Source organism: Nilaparvata lugens, chromosome 1 (assembly GCF_014356525.2).
Source record: "Nilaparvata lugens isolate BPH chromosome 1, ASM1435652v1, whole genome shotgun sequence".
In the NCBI taxonomy this organism is placed as follows: domain Eukaryota; kingdom Metazoa; phylum Arthropoda; class Insecta; order Hemiptera; family Delphacidae; genus Nilaparvata; species Nilaparvata lugens.
This window is the reverse complement of record NC_052504.1, coordinates 77,504,338-77,519,266: the sequence shown is the minus strand read 5'-3', so window position 1 is coordinate 77,519,266 and position 14,929 is coordinate 77,504,338. Positions and strand designations below refer to the sequence as shown.

At 36.0% G+C, this 14,929-nt stretch overlaps 1 protein-coding gene across 1 annotated transcript in view; it reads right to left on the bottom strand.

Annotated features, from left to right (window-relative positions):
* The window catches only part of LOC111058607 (tyrosine-protein kinase Dnt-like), a 74,298-nt gene that overhangs the window by 9,901 nt on the left and 49,468 nt on the right, over positions 1–14,929 (bottom strand). The window contains exons 3-6 of the mRNA XM_039443832.1: positions 4,921–5,158; positions 3,472–3,679; positions 2,342–2,518; positions 1,279–1,394 (exon numbers count right to left, since the gene is read on the bottom strand). Of these exons, the coding sequence (XP_039299766.1) occupies positions 1,279–1,394; positions 2,342–2,518; positions 3,472–3,679; positions 4,921–5,158 (739 nt within the window). The remainder of the gene's footprint in view (positions 1–1,278; positions 1,395–2,341; positions 2,519–3,471; positions 3,680–4,920; positions 5,159–14,929) is intronic.

Here is a 14,929-nt window from a genome sequence, read left to right as displayed (position 1 = left end):
AATAGAATATAATAAATTTTATTGATCAACAAATATATAACATATACATGGATCTCGTCACGATGATATGATACGATGATAGGATCTCGTCACGATAAGTCATGATGATACTGGATTTGAACATTTATTTCATTCAAAATGCTACCAAGTAGCCTACGATTTTTCAATAATTCAATTTTCCATCTCTGTTCCCTTAGACAGTACCGTTTGATTCAATAAATGATCGAAAAGCAATATTCACTTAAGATAAACATAACGATGAGATAGATAATAGGTATGAAAACTTATTTTGCATGAATGCATCTCTACACGAAGAAACCCTGGGATTTTAAATAAAATTCTGATTTCTATATTCATGTGATTTCTATATTCACGTATTTCAGCTACGTTCTAGCATTAGAAATAATTGAAAAGGTAATTACTTGAAGCATATTAGCCTATGGACTAAATAATTGTTCAATGATATAGAGCAATAATATGTGATAAAATATCCAAGAGTTTGGTATTGTAATATTTTTACATGAAACTGTGAAGTTTGTGCTTTTGAGTCTCCTATCTTGGAAAAATCTGTTTTGGATATTTTAAGATAATATTCACTTACTTATTTATTCATCATTCACAATCAACTTAAGGACAAAGAAACAGACTGCAGTCCAAAACTTCTTTTCATACCAACTTCATAAAATAAATTTTCCAAATAAAAGTTATGAGACTTTCCAATTCTTCACAAATTTCCACATTGAAACAAAATACTACATACATTTTCAATTTGGAATTAAAAAGCTAACATTATAATCTTTGTAACTCGTTTTACAATTGAGGAGGTTTTGCATGAGAGACAACTAGATCATTCAACATAATACAGTTCGAGATGTTTTTCAGCATTTTTGGTAATGTTTTACTTTCATCAATTTGAGTTTCCATCAATAGCAGCTTTGCTAGTAATACGTTGAAATTTCACTGGAAGCACTACAATAGCCTTACTCAAGTCAACAATCAATTAGGGAAAGTTTTGGTGCAAAATTTTAAAGTAAAATTTTCACGATTTACTGTTTAAGGAGTCTGATCATCTGATTTCAAATTAGTAGCTTACAACCATTACGTTATGTTGTGATAACATACTTGAAAAATCAATTTCTTAAGCTACACTCAATAATTTTTATGTTTATAATGTATGTTCCCAATGGGAAGGTATCGCTTCAAATCGTAAGAAACCTCCCATCCAACAATAGTATGTCGAATTAGAAACTTTGATTGATGAGATAAGTAGTTTCTCACCAGTGACAGTTTTGACAAGGACGTCTTCCTCGCCGCCATCCTCGTCCTTGTAGGTGCCGATGTAGACCCTGCCGAATGTGCCAGCCATCACCTCACTCTTCAACCGCACTCTGTACCTACAATTATCATCATTGAAAATTAGTTTGTGTTTGCCTATCAACATATCGAAAAATATACACACTAAAGGAGAAATTACAATTACAAAGAATAGTCATGATAGACTGCAATGAATAGTAAGTTTCATCATTTTTAAGCAAAACTCTCACAGAAATTATAACAATCTACAAGCTCATATCGGGTTATTTTTCGATCACCCGCCAATTGGTGACATTAATATGATCTACAACCATCTGAAACCATCAATGTGGCGATGTAATTTCGTATAGTGGCTTATCTGTACCTATTTTCAATTTATTAAACGTCTAGCTTATATACAATTGCAAGCAGGAGAGGTAACACTACCCCAGTCATTGAGAGATGCCTGGCGTCTTTTGTGATGATAACAAGGCAATGTGAGTTTTGTTCAAGCAACTTCACAAACAATATCCTACATCACTAATTTTGCAATCATGATAGACTGGACAACCGGTTTTTTGCTGATGATTCACACACTTACATGACAAACCGTAAGTGTCTTAAATGAGTGGTCGAATGATTTTGTTTTGCTAATTTCATTAAAACTAAACTCTCGAACTAAGAATTAAGATTCTGTTCTTATTTCCTGAAACTAAATCAACTTCTCGATAACCTACTAGTATAGGTTATTCCAAATAATTCGTCAATTAAACATAATTCAGTTCTATTACAGCACTACATTATTTATACTCACTACATGCTAATTTTATTATAAATAGACCATTACCTATTTTCCACTCCACTTGCAATACAACAAATGTGATGGCTTATACTGAGGTGAAGGATGATTCAAGTATCTATGCCAGAAGGAATGGAATCGAACCCATAACCATCGCAACGATAGCAGGCTGGAGTTGCAATGTTCCATACTATGAAGGATAAATATTGAGTAAAATAATATTAATATTACTTTGAACTAGAGTGTTACCTCTGAATGGTGAGCTGTGCGATGCGGTGGTGTATGTCAGTGGCTCGCTCGCGGTTGTCGCAGCTGTCGAGTCGCGCGTAGGAGGGGCGTCGCGGCGACAGGGGTGCCCCGGCGCAACTCATTATCGGCACCGGCGCCAGGCCCTGAGCTGAACAGTTCGACCCGTTCCGCGATTCCCTGCAAAAGTAACAGTAACACATTTTGTGACTTGCATTTGTACAGTTCGAGCCGTTTTTCAAAATGCATATAAGTTGAACAACAAATTTTGTACATTTCGAAACGTACAGTAACGCTGCAACATATTTTTTACTACATTTGCACAGTTCAAGCCGTTTTGGAATTTACTACAGTATAAACTGAACAACAAATTTTGTTCAGTTCAAAACGTTTCTAAATTCCTGCAATATTAACATCAACTGATTTTGGAGTTGATAGTAGAAAATATTGTATATTAGTAGTTTTTGTTTCAAGAGCTTGATTTCATGAATACAGAAAGATGTTTCATGATTAAATGAAATAAAGAAAGACTTTTTATGATTTCATTTTTTAAAACATGTCATGATTCCATGAAATTTATATTTAGATAGTAAAATCTGATTGGGCTACTGTAATTGTGATTCAATGTATGAATAAATAAGCTTAGCCTTGTTTTGGATAATTTTTCTTACTAAATAATAGTGGTGGAGCAAGATTTAGGAAATGGAAATTCAAGAGATATTTTCTCTCTTCATAATATTTTTAATGTTTATTAAATAAATCTGTAATAGATTAAATCGAGTTTGATGGGATGTTCAAGTTGGCTGCTTGATAGTTATAACCGAACCATTGGACCGTTCATCCCATCTCTCTCCATCCCTCTCATAATCCACGCACTTATGTACTAGTAGCCTAGACGCATTTATGGACCTCAACACAAAATTGTGGAATAGTGGTCACTGTCAAAGCACGGAAAATATAATAATTTAATGATGTACACATTGATTTTATTCAGAATAATCCATCCAACACTTGTTGGATAGATAGGTTATAAGAAGGATGATGAATTTGATAAATGATTGGACCAACATTTGTAAGTGGGTTCCAAACCTTTACCATTGACTAACCACTCACACCATGGTGCTGGTACTTACTGCAGCATGTCTCCATGATGGCGGGTCTTGTTGTTCCTGAGATAGCAGGCGAGGATGGCTATGGATAGGACAGTGACGAGTGCGCATGCGCAGCTGACTGCGATGTAGAGCGCTGCATTGGAGTCGGCTGCAGTCGCGTCTGTCACCACCAGCTGCTGCACGCCCGTATCACCGCGAACCTCCTGTCCAGTTCGCGCGTTCACCACATCTAAACAACACAACACAACATTAAACAAGTTGTTCACATCCAAGCAACACTACACATAATAGTAATAATAATGTTATTCAAGTAATAGGATAATTCCACTATTACATATTGTTATAAGTACGGTAATTGATTTGAATATTTGTCAATTTATACCCTGCGTATATATTCTATTCTCTTTTGTCAACATGTTGTGACAAAATAATTTAAAAGGGTACTGATATTTATATATTATATTCTATAATCTGTTGTAGGCTATTATTCTATCGAATAAAAATTCAATTCACAATATTCATAAATAGAAAAAGTTTAGGCCTCGGGTACGGTTTACGGTTTCTTTATTCCACATGAAATTTTCTTTGATCTTTTGTCAACAGTTGTAAATTGTAAACTTTCTGTGGAAATAACTGCATTGCTGAGAAAATCTTCTATAGACTTTGATAAACTTTGAATGCACTACTTGAAACTATTATTGATTGTCAATGACGTCAACTTGTGAATGGATATTTATCACTATTTATCTTCCGCATAAACATTCTTTGATCTTTTTCTCAAATTACTTTGGATGGAGAGCATTCTATGGCTCAAAAATTGAATTTGCATTATTAAAACAATCTTCTACAGATTTTGTGAAAACGTCTTAGAAAATTCACTTGGGAAAGGGATAGTCAATTGTATAACTTTTCTGTAAAATGCACCACTCATATTCTGCACGATTGTCTTTCTCTACTTGATTTGAGTTGGAAAAACTCTCTGTGAATTACAAGCTCAATCAAGAGTTCAGTAAGCAATTATAATTATGTGAAGCTCTTCAATATTGAAGATCAATTATTATTATTTATCGAGAGAATTTCCATCCCCCGGTTAAATGATTGAAATCTTCGACGTCATGCGAATCACAGATGCGTACACAACGTTTTAAGCAACCGGGGCCGATGTTATAAAGTATTTGAAACTCGGGATTGGCAGGTGAAAAATATATTGGCCGGCCATAGATCGAATCCAGGGCTTTTAGCTTACAAAGCCAGTATCTAAACCACTCGAGTAGGATGAAATGTTACCATGGATGATTCGGATGTAATATACGATACAATCAATATCTACATGTAGATTATAAATAGATTGGTTATTATATTTGTTATTACATAATAGAAGTTGAATAATTCCTGAATTTTATAGAGTGATGGAAAAGTTACGCAACAAATGATCACATTTTTCGATCAGCCTCAATTTGTGAAACAAACCTTTGAGACAGATCTTGCGACGCTGGAAGTTGAGTTTGGTGACGTTGAGCGGGTGCCGCTGCAGAGTGATGTTGATGGCGATGTTGACATCGACCTCTGCGTTGAGGAGGCCCGAGCAGCTCAGGTCGACGGCGAACGTCTGCACCGTGGTCGGCACGCCCCCCTCCCCCGAGATGTTCAGCTTCGGCGTCAGCAGTGCCTCCGGGTTTGACGTCATCACGTGGATCGAGTAAGGCAACTGAAACAGACAACAAATACAATAATCAACAATCTAGGTATAAACCTCGAAGTGAACAAAAAAAAAAAATACAACCATCATCAACAATCTAGGTATAAACCTCAAAGTGGATTTGGTAAGGCTACTGAAGCAATACAATCAATCTTCGATAATCTAGGTATGAGCCTCAGTGAGGTTTGAAACAATACAATTAATCATCAATAATCCAGGTATAGACCTCAAGCTGGTTTGGTATGGCATTGAAACAATATAATCAGTCATCAATAATCTGGGTATTAACCTCAACGTTGTTTGCTAAGGCAACTGAAACAATACAATTCATCATCAATGATCTGGGTCTAGTTATCAATTTCATTATTCATCAATAATCAAGCCTAGACCCGCTTTACAATTATAATTCAACAATAAGTTAAGTCTCTGAGTGGCTGAAACTATTGTGGTGGCTGAAACACCACTTAATTGCTTCATTGCTTAATGAATAATATTTTAGAGATAAAACTGAACCCATATTTGAATAATACTTTCATAAGTCTTCACAATTAGTCATATTTGTAATAATTCCTTCCCCTAACTAGAGCTTGCTCTAATGGGAGAGTAGTTTCTTATGTTCTATTCTTTATAATAGGCTATAGTCAAAACTTGGGAATGGAATTAATGTACAAAACTTATAATTCTTCACAATCAAAATTCTTTATTGACCTATTACAATGTAGTGAGGATCGCTGTATTACAGTATATACAAGAGTAGATCTAATGTATTCTAGCCTACGCCTAAACCTGAACCTTCATGTACAATAAAACATCTACGTGACAAACTGAATGTGTTAAAAAATTATTATATAAAATATCGCTTCATAAGTGGAAAGTACAACCGGTAAGTGTTGAGCCCACTTATTTTTGTTTGATACTGTTCACAAATTAATGGGAGCATTGTGACCTCTCCGCGGATCACCGAAGAGGATCTATCTCTTTCAGTCACTTGCGTTGAAAACATGAATAGATCCTACTTTCAAAAAGAATACAATGCATGTAGGAAAAATGAAGTACACTTATGAAAAGTGATGATTCTTTTATGCAAGAGGCTATTCTTATAAATAACGACTAGAGGACAAAAAAGGTGAACTAAAGCGATGTAGAATAAAGTAAGGAACTAAATAGACAGAGTGAGAGCAAAACTAAATAGAAGTAAAGTTGGAAGACGGCAGAATGATCGTGAACCTATTGAGAGGAAAAATGAAAGGTGTGTTGCAAGAGTGTGTACTAGTAGATTGAAAAGGAAAGATAGGAAATGGAATCATAAAGAGCCCGGAGTTAATTTGTTGTGTCGGCCGGTGAAAAGCTTTCGAGGTGTTGGGAATTTATTCAAGATGAGCACCGAAGACACGAAGCCGTTTCGGACGCTCACCGCCCGATGTTGACAGGTCGGAGGCTTGCACGCCGGATCGTGCGTTCAGCGCATGTAGCAACCCACAGAGTGCAGAAAACAGATTGAGTCATAAACAGAAAGAGCACGGTTGTGAAAGGATCAGAGGAGGACAGAGAATCCATTTCAGAATTGAAAGAGTGTATTCACGAATGAGAGGAGCCTCACGACGACACAGGATGTAGTAGAAGGAACAAGAGTGGAGACCAACGCAAAGGACTGCGAGGAGATGCAAAACAAACAGGTCTGCGAGTAGAGAGGTCACCAACCAAGAATAAATCCGCGACCACGGAATAAATCTACATAAAACAAGCTATGCCATGTAGTAAGACTTCGCTAGCTTCTACAACTTTCTGGAGCATTCTCACAGAGAAAAATACAGTATAACTCTAAAAAATTTGAAGGTATGAACTGAAAATCCATGTAGTGGAATAGAATGACTGCCTTTATTTTCCTAGAGAGCGAAGTTAGAGCGCAGTCGGCCCTCTCTTACACTCAACTCTCAATAAGAGCCTACTAGAGATTTTAATACAATATAATCAATCATAGATACTGCATGAGACCTTGAACAGCATAACTCATGCAGATGGATTTTTTGTTGCCAAAGAATCTGAGACTCTTTGGTAACCTTCTTTCTTGACGTCTTGTGTAAACATTCATAAAATCCATAAGAATTTCAATAGTGCAATATCATAGAACAGTCTTCAGAAATGAGCTTTAGAGTACTGTGTTGTTACTTATTAGAAATTCTGAAACATCATTCACTAGAGACTAACTCAGCATGGGCACAGGCGAATAAATTTATGTGGGAGTAAATTATCAGGGATTCGTTTCTCCATGTTAGTCTACGCACAAAAACTATCTATTAATCAAACTCAATGACCTGGCTTTTTCGAGGGTTCGCCAGATTTCCTATACAACACTTGAAACGTTCAACACAAGAGGGCAGTATTTTCGAAAGGATGATTTTCAAGGAGCCAGGCTACAGCCAGACCAGATGAAGTTCCAGAAAAACAAAAAATCGGCCGCTGCTGGAGGCAGTCTACGACAGAGAAGCAGACCAGCCTCCAGGCTGCTGGAAAGCAGAGCTAATAAATTGAGCGGTTAAAGTAAACACTCGAAACACTGGAGAAAGAGGATGGAGGTGGTGAAGATTATGAAGAAGAAGCAAGAGGGAGAAAGAGTCAACAAGTACAGGCTCGCTGCAGCGCCTGCGCTCAGTAAACTCAAACTTTCAAGTGTCTAAATTTATTACCCATGCCTGGAGCTAACCAAACACAAATAAATTATTCCTGATATTTTTTGTGGCGGGAAACCTCCTGTGCTGTACAACATTTCCCGGGACATCATCTGAGAAGAGAAGCTGTCAGTGCCTTCAAGTATTTAGAACCAAATCAACACAATTCGGGCTATGTTTCACAAATTTTATTAGAAGGTTGTGGATAATTTGTAACTAGAGTTCAGGATAAAAAAGCTTGTCCTATAAGAGTTGGTTGACGCAGAAATCATAATTATGACACATCGTTACTCTACAATTTTCATAATACATGTCTGTATTACTCTCTTTAGGGTGTTATGCAACTGAAAAAGAAGCCTATGGTACGGTACTTTATGATACTCTTCGAAAACTACCAAGTTGTTCTATTTCAAAAGAGAATAACGAGCTAGTAAAATATTCTTGGATTTACAACAATAAATAATATAACCTAATAAGATACCTAAAAAATTACCGTGTCTTATCTAATGTAAAGTCTGGTGAAAGATACATGAATATTATGCCTTACCATTACCATCTAGTCAACATCCGGTTTGTATAAGCACATGGAACATCCCCCAATTCTAACAAAAAAAAGCTATTTCCCATTAGAAGCACCTGCATAATATTATATTGGTTAATTTAGGACCAATGACGTTAATAAAAAAGAAGAGGACACAATGCACCCTCAACGTAATGTAGGGGGAAACTCGTAAATTGCGGATATTGCAATCAGGTGCATGTTCCATATTGGAGGGGAACAAGGGCTGATTGTTTGGACAAAAATCAGCCGGTGTAAAATTGAGTTATTTAGTTTGGGAATGGAGAGAACACAAGCTTTTGGTGCACAGGTGCTTAGAGACCACATCCATTAAGAAGCAATCAACTCTTATAATATGAGTAAAACTCATCATTTTTGCTGAGGGTGATGTCCATATAATCTTTAGACTTCGGTAATGAGTATATTCAACAAATTGGTTCAAGATATAACAAAATGGTATTTTGATTAATTCAATCGAGATTCAATCACAGATTCAATCGAGCTTCGGAGTTTTGCATGAAGATAAAGAATTATAACTGATGAGGATCCTACCACATTATTTTTTATAATTCATCAATTCATTTTGCCTGAGCATTGAACCCGTATAATTTGTATCAGAGTGCTCTAAAAGAAGAGCGGTATAGTGAAAGTATTAAAAAAAGTACATAATTCAATGTATGTCAAAATGCATTACATCATAAGACTTCACACTCTCACAGAGAGCATGAAAAACGGAACAAGATACCATATGTAGACGCAAAACAAATTTGTTGCAGACATATTTCTTATTATGGGTTCTCCTTCTTTATCAATACATGAAAACAGATAAGAAAGAAGAGAAGAAAACTAGTTTGAAGTGTTGACGATGCTCCAGCTCTAAACCAATAATAAAACTGTCATGGTGGAATCATAATAAAAAATATGAGCTGGATGAAGCCACAAGATACTATAAATTACAGTACTTGACTTTTCTGAATAATGCTAATAAAAAACTACAGCACACACGATTATTCAAGTCTGGGAGGGAAACGAATGACTATGATTATGATGGCTGTGGTGACATTTGCACAGTTTATAAGGCAAAGCATGCGATCGTCCAAGAAACAAAGCACAACTTCAAAAACAATGGACGAATAAATTAGGCCGTGAACTTTGCCAAGCAAACGCGTTCAACAATGTCCACCTATTTGCATAGAATATTTCGATCCATATAAAACGCAAAAGCAAGAAGCCCAATTCTATTTCCTCTTCTATAGCTAGGAGAAAAATATGATAATAATCCTAACACCAAAAGAAATATTCTTCGTTAAACACGTTATTATGTATCATATTGATGAGGAACGTATTTTTACTTTTAGCTCAGGTAGGATGAATTGTTTAAAATTGAAATATTGAATAAGATTGAGAATTATATTGTGAGTATTGAGAGGAGACTTCCTCTTGATAGAGCAAACAAATAAGTTGGAATAGTAAGCAAACAAATAATATGCTAGTACCAACAAGTACTAACAAGTACTAGTAAGTACTAGTTTCAACTTAACTATTTATAATGATGCGATACAGTATAACTGGAATTTCATTATCTTGAAAATTCAACTGATTCTACAAATTATTGACTGTATAACCATTAAAAGGAGAAGTAGTATTGATAACAAATTGTGTTGAAGCACTTCTGAAATTAAGTGCTGGGTGTTGTTGGTACCAGAATAGTTGGTTCAAGATTGATTCAAGTGCTTACATCGATATGAACACCCTGTCAAGATTACACAGCAATGACAGATCGTTACTGCCTGTTGAAAATCGGAAGCATTATTTATTTTCAACGATATTGAGTCGCTGTAGGGCATGTTTACACTGAGACAAGTTCTAGCCGGCCGAAAGTTATGAGTTGAGCGCTGATCTGTGATCAATAACCGACAACACATTGATGAATTGCAGCAGCAGCCGAGGCAAGCAGTTGAGGAATTTGAGCAACTACTTTCATCAATAACACAAATCTTGACGATGATCGGTGGATCGGTTTACTTGAGCACTCAGCCTCAGGCCAATACTCCATTGCCCATTGCCAACATTCTCTGCTGCAAACAATTTTCAACTGCTTGGCCGATCAAGCTGTAAAATATGTATAGATGGTTTACATCCCCCTAGGCCATCAATCGACAAGTATGGATGCGTCCAATCAACACAGCTTTCCAAATGAAACACTCCAGGGTCAAACTACTAGAAGAACGCACATTCAATGTATAAGTCTAATAATAAACTATGCATAAGTTGAATAAGTTGTGCTCCTACTATCGTAATATTGAAGGGTTGAATTGAGTTGAATATTGTAAGTTTATATTATGAACCTATGAACTTATGAAATTACAAGGTATGATAAGGTATATTTACTCACAGATATTGTATGATAGGAATAAGGTATGATATGCCTACCTTACCCTAACCACACCCTTATTCAAGTTCGAGTACGAATGGACTTATATTTTATTCTCTCTTTTAAACAGGATAAAATGTTTTCATAATTCTTAGCAGTCAACTCAAAGAGAAGAGCTTTTGTACAGTTTAGTTTATAACATGATATATGAGATCTTGAGATGATGGCCTCATAGAGAACGAATAGCGTTAAATACATAAGTAGTACTAATAATAGTTCATTTCCCATTCGGGATACAGTGCTAAGTTCTAGCACATCTTATTGACCGAGCGAAGTGAGGTCTAAGATTCAAGTCGACGGTTTAGCATTTCTCTTAATGTTTAATGTTTGAATGTTTATATGTTAGTATTTACGGCGAAACGCGGTAATAGATTTTGATGAAATTTGACAGGTATGTTCCTTTTTAAATTGCGCGTCGACGTATATACAAGGTTTTTGGAAATTTTGCATTTCAAGGATAATATAAAAGGAAAAAGGAGCCTCCTTCATACGCCAATATTAGAGTAAAAATGTGACTATAAAATTATTCATCATAAATCAGCTGTCGAAAGATTATAAATTGCATGCCATGACGCATGCAATTCAATATCTCAATGTAACTTGGTAAAAAAGCTGTGTAGACTATTAATTGCATGCCTCATTGAATGCAATTTTTAAGCACTATTAAATGAACTATTGATTACGTGCAATAGCACATGCAATTAATAACTAAAATAACATAGTATTGTCTCTCGAACTTTTTCTCTGCTTTGAACTCGGGCTGTCTTGTTGCCAGTATGTCTTGAAAGGAGATTGGATTTTGATGTTAGCATTTTTGATTCACCAACCCGACCAGTCATTAGCCGTTTTCACACCGATATCTCGCCGACACGACATACAGACAGGATTTACTCTGATGGACAGTATAAGAGGAGGCTGCGGTTTATAACTGCGCGAGGTCTACTGTTCACAGAACTACTAGTTTAGGCCAAGATATGATAAAGTTTTTATGGTGATGTCACTTCACCGTATTCGAGTAGACACTACTACCAAGCTCATGCCAAAATTCGTGCTTTCAAATTCAACGTGGATAATTATACAGGGTTGCGAACATAAGAAAGGTTACTGTCGATAGTAATCACAGCAAAGTCGATTATGCATTCAGAGAGAATGTTCATTTCTATTCAAATCAGCCCGTGTAGCCGAGTAAAGGCATTAACGACAGGTCGTAATGTTCGGAATAATGGACATCAACCGGTAGTCATAACGCAGCCCGATAAATATTCATAATTAGGGCTTCGTTAACATATCATCAACCTTTTGCCATACACACTCCTATACCAATGGAGGAACCACTTCAATTTTGCGGTGAAATGAGATTGTACCCCACTTCAAATTATCTGCTATTAAGCATTGTGAGATATAATGAAAGAATTGGCTCTCAACAATTTTATAATTAGCAGTTTCGTACATGAAAATTGAAGAAACTCATTGAGTCAGCTCATTTGGTTATGAATAACTAACTGGCCAATTCAATTTGTTCCAGGGGAATCCCATCACGCTAAAATGTACAGTTCGCAAGATCAATTTACTAGTGAGAACACAATGAGCAAGTCATACTGGATCGCAGAATTGATATGAATCTGTTTCACTGGATTTTTTTAAAATTTGGTAATATTCTTCAAATTATTTCGAGCATTCATGATTACATCAAATATAAAGGGAATTTTCCAAACTTTTGTTCGAACACTAACTATTGATTTAAAGAGCATTTCCTCTTAATAAAATTTAAAATAACATTTCCTCTAAATTGGAGTCAGAACTCCAATACTCCGACCATCTTTGATAGACTTTAAGAATTAAGTTTTTTTGGTCCTTCAAAATTATTTCTTTAATATGTGAGTATTTCCTATTTTAGTGATAATAATGTGAAATTTTCCTTTTTATGTTTGGGTTTGAAGCATCTAAATTTAAAAATCTACTTTGTGAAAATAATTAAGAACTGAAAATTTTGTGAAGTGTACAAGACTTCACCTATTTCGGACTATGTGTAACCATATCTAAATTTGGGAGAGGAATAGCACCACAAGGTTATCTTATTTCTTCTCTCCCTATCATTTTTGATGATGTATTTGATGTATGAATCAATAAAGAATATCAAAATCAATACTTGTTTAATGTGATAAATGCAAAGTTCTCTGAAAATCCTAAATTCTCTTTACTCAAGGCAAGGTTGGAGTTCACATACTGTATTCGAAAATTTTACAGATATAAAACTACTTTCTAGATTTATCCAGCAAATCTTTCAATTCTCCTCCTCTTCTCATTAAAATACAGATTGTTCCTGATACAATCAAGTGTACCTGCAACAGTAGGCTACACTGAATCAAGGTGCGACTGTGACAGTACAGTACACTTCTGTCCAAGCTGACTGCGAACAAGCACAGAAAGTCGTTCGGTGCAATAACTTATCGATCTTACATTGCCATTAATTAAATCTGGCAAAAGATAGTAGGTGTCAATTATTTCAACTGGACCGAAGTTGTAACTTGTTATTGTTAATGGCAATGGGTCTCGCTTGCACCCAGATACAATCTTTTCAGCACCAAGCACAGCCACAGACCCCTTGGACTGGACCTGGAGCAGAAAGGACCGCGCTGTATCATCCAACAACAAACTGTTGCTAGCAACAAGAGGTTCGTATCACTTGTATGCTACAAACCTACACCAAAGAAAACTCAAACAAGATTGTTTTATTTTATGTCTACAACCACAAGGAGTAGATGATAAACAAAGATCATAAGTTTATCTGTCTCAAGACATTGATACTACTTTTACTTTCCTTCCTATTACCATAGGTAAGGAAAGTATTGCTTTCCGAAAAAAATTAAGGTACCCCAATTTGTAAATTTCTATACGTTTCGAGGTCCCCTGAGTCCAAAAAGTGGTTTTTGGGTATTGGTCTGTATGTGTGTGTGTGTGTGGGGTGTGTGTGTGTGTGTGTGGTGTGTGTGTGTGTGTGTGTGTGTGTGTGGTGTGTGTGTGTGTGTGTGTGTGTGGTGTGTGTGTGTGTGTGTGTTGTGTGTGTGTGTGTGTGGTGTGTGTGTGTGTGTGTGTGTGTGTGTGTGTGTGTGTGTTGTGTGTGTGTGTGTGTGGTGTGTGTGTGTGTGTGTTGTGTGTGTGTGTGTGTGTGTGTATGTGTATGAGTGTATGTGCGTCTGTGTACACGATATCTCATCTCCCAATTAACGGAATGACTTGAAATTTGGAACTTAAGGTCCTTTCCCTATAAGGATCCGACACGAACAATTTCGATCAAATGCAATTCAAGATGGCGGCTAAAATGGCGAAAATGTTGTCAAAAACAGGGTTTTTCGCAATTTTCTCGAAAATGGCTCCAACGATTTTGATCAAAGCCATACCTAAAATAGTCATTGTTGAGCTCTATCAACTGCCAGAAGTCCCATATCTGTAAAAATTTCAGGAGCTCCGCCCCATCTATGCAAAGTTTGATTTTAGATTCCCAATTATCAGGCTTCAGATACAATTTAAACAAAAAATTTCGAGTGGAAAAGATCGAGCATGAGAATCTCTACAATTAATGTTTAGTAACATTTTCACCTAAAATTAAAAATAAGCTCGAAATTCGAGAAAATGTTATTATTTCAATTGCAAACTGTTAGCAACTGTTGATTCTATTAAATCATTCACTATGAAGAGATAGCAGACAACGTGTGTCTCCAGCGTTATAGTCCTGTCACCAGCTGGCTTAGATCTTTGAATAGTAGACTTGAGATGCGCGGGAATACTAGCGTCAGGTGACTTTCATAACGGCAAGGAAAGTTGTGTGAGTGCGCCACACCAGATTTATTATGATACTGTAAAGTTTAGTTGGATTTCATAACCTAACAAAATACTAAAATAGAAGAAATATCTGCAATAGCTATATACAAGACTCTTTGATGGTGTAGCCTTGACTCAAGTCTATCTTATCAGCTCAAGCTGAGCTAATGGATGAGAAAGAATTGTGAACTGTTATTGGCATTCCAGCCATAGACATAGAAAAGTATCAGAAATATAGGTTGAAAATATTATTGAGATCAAAACGATCAACAGACGGTGGATTTGGAATATATTGA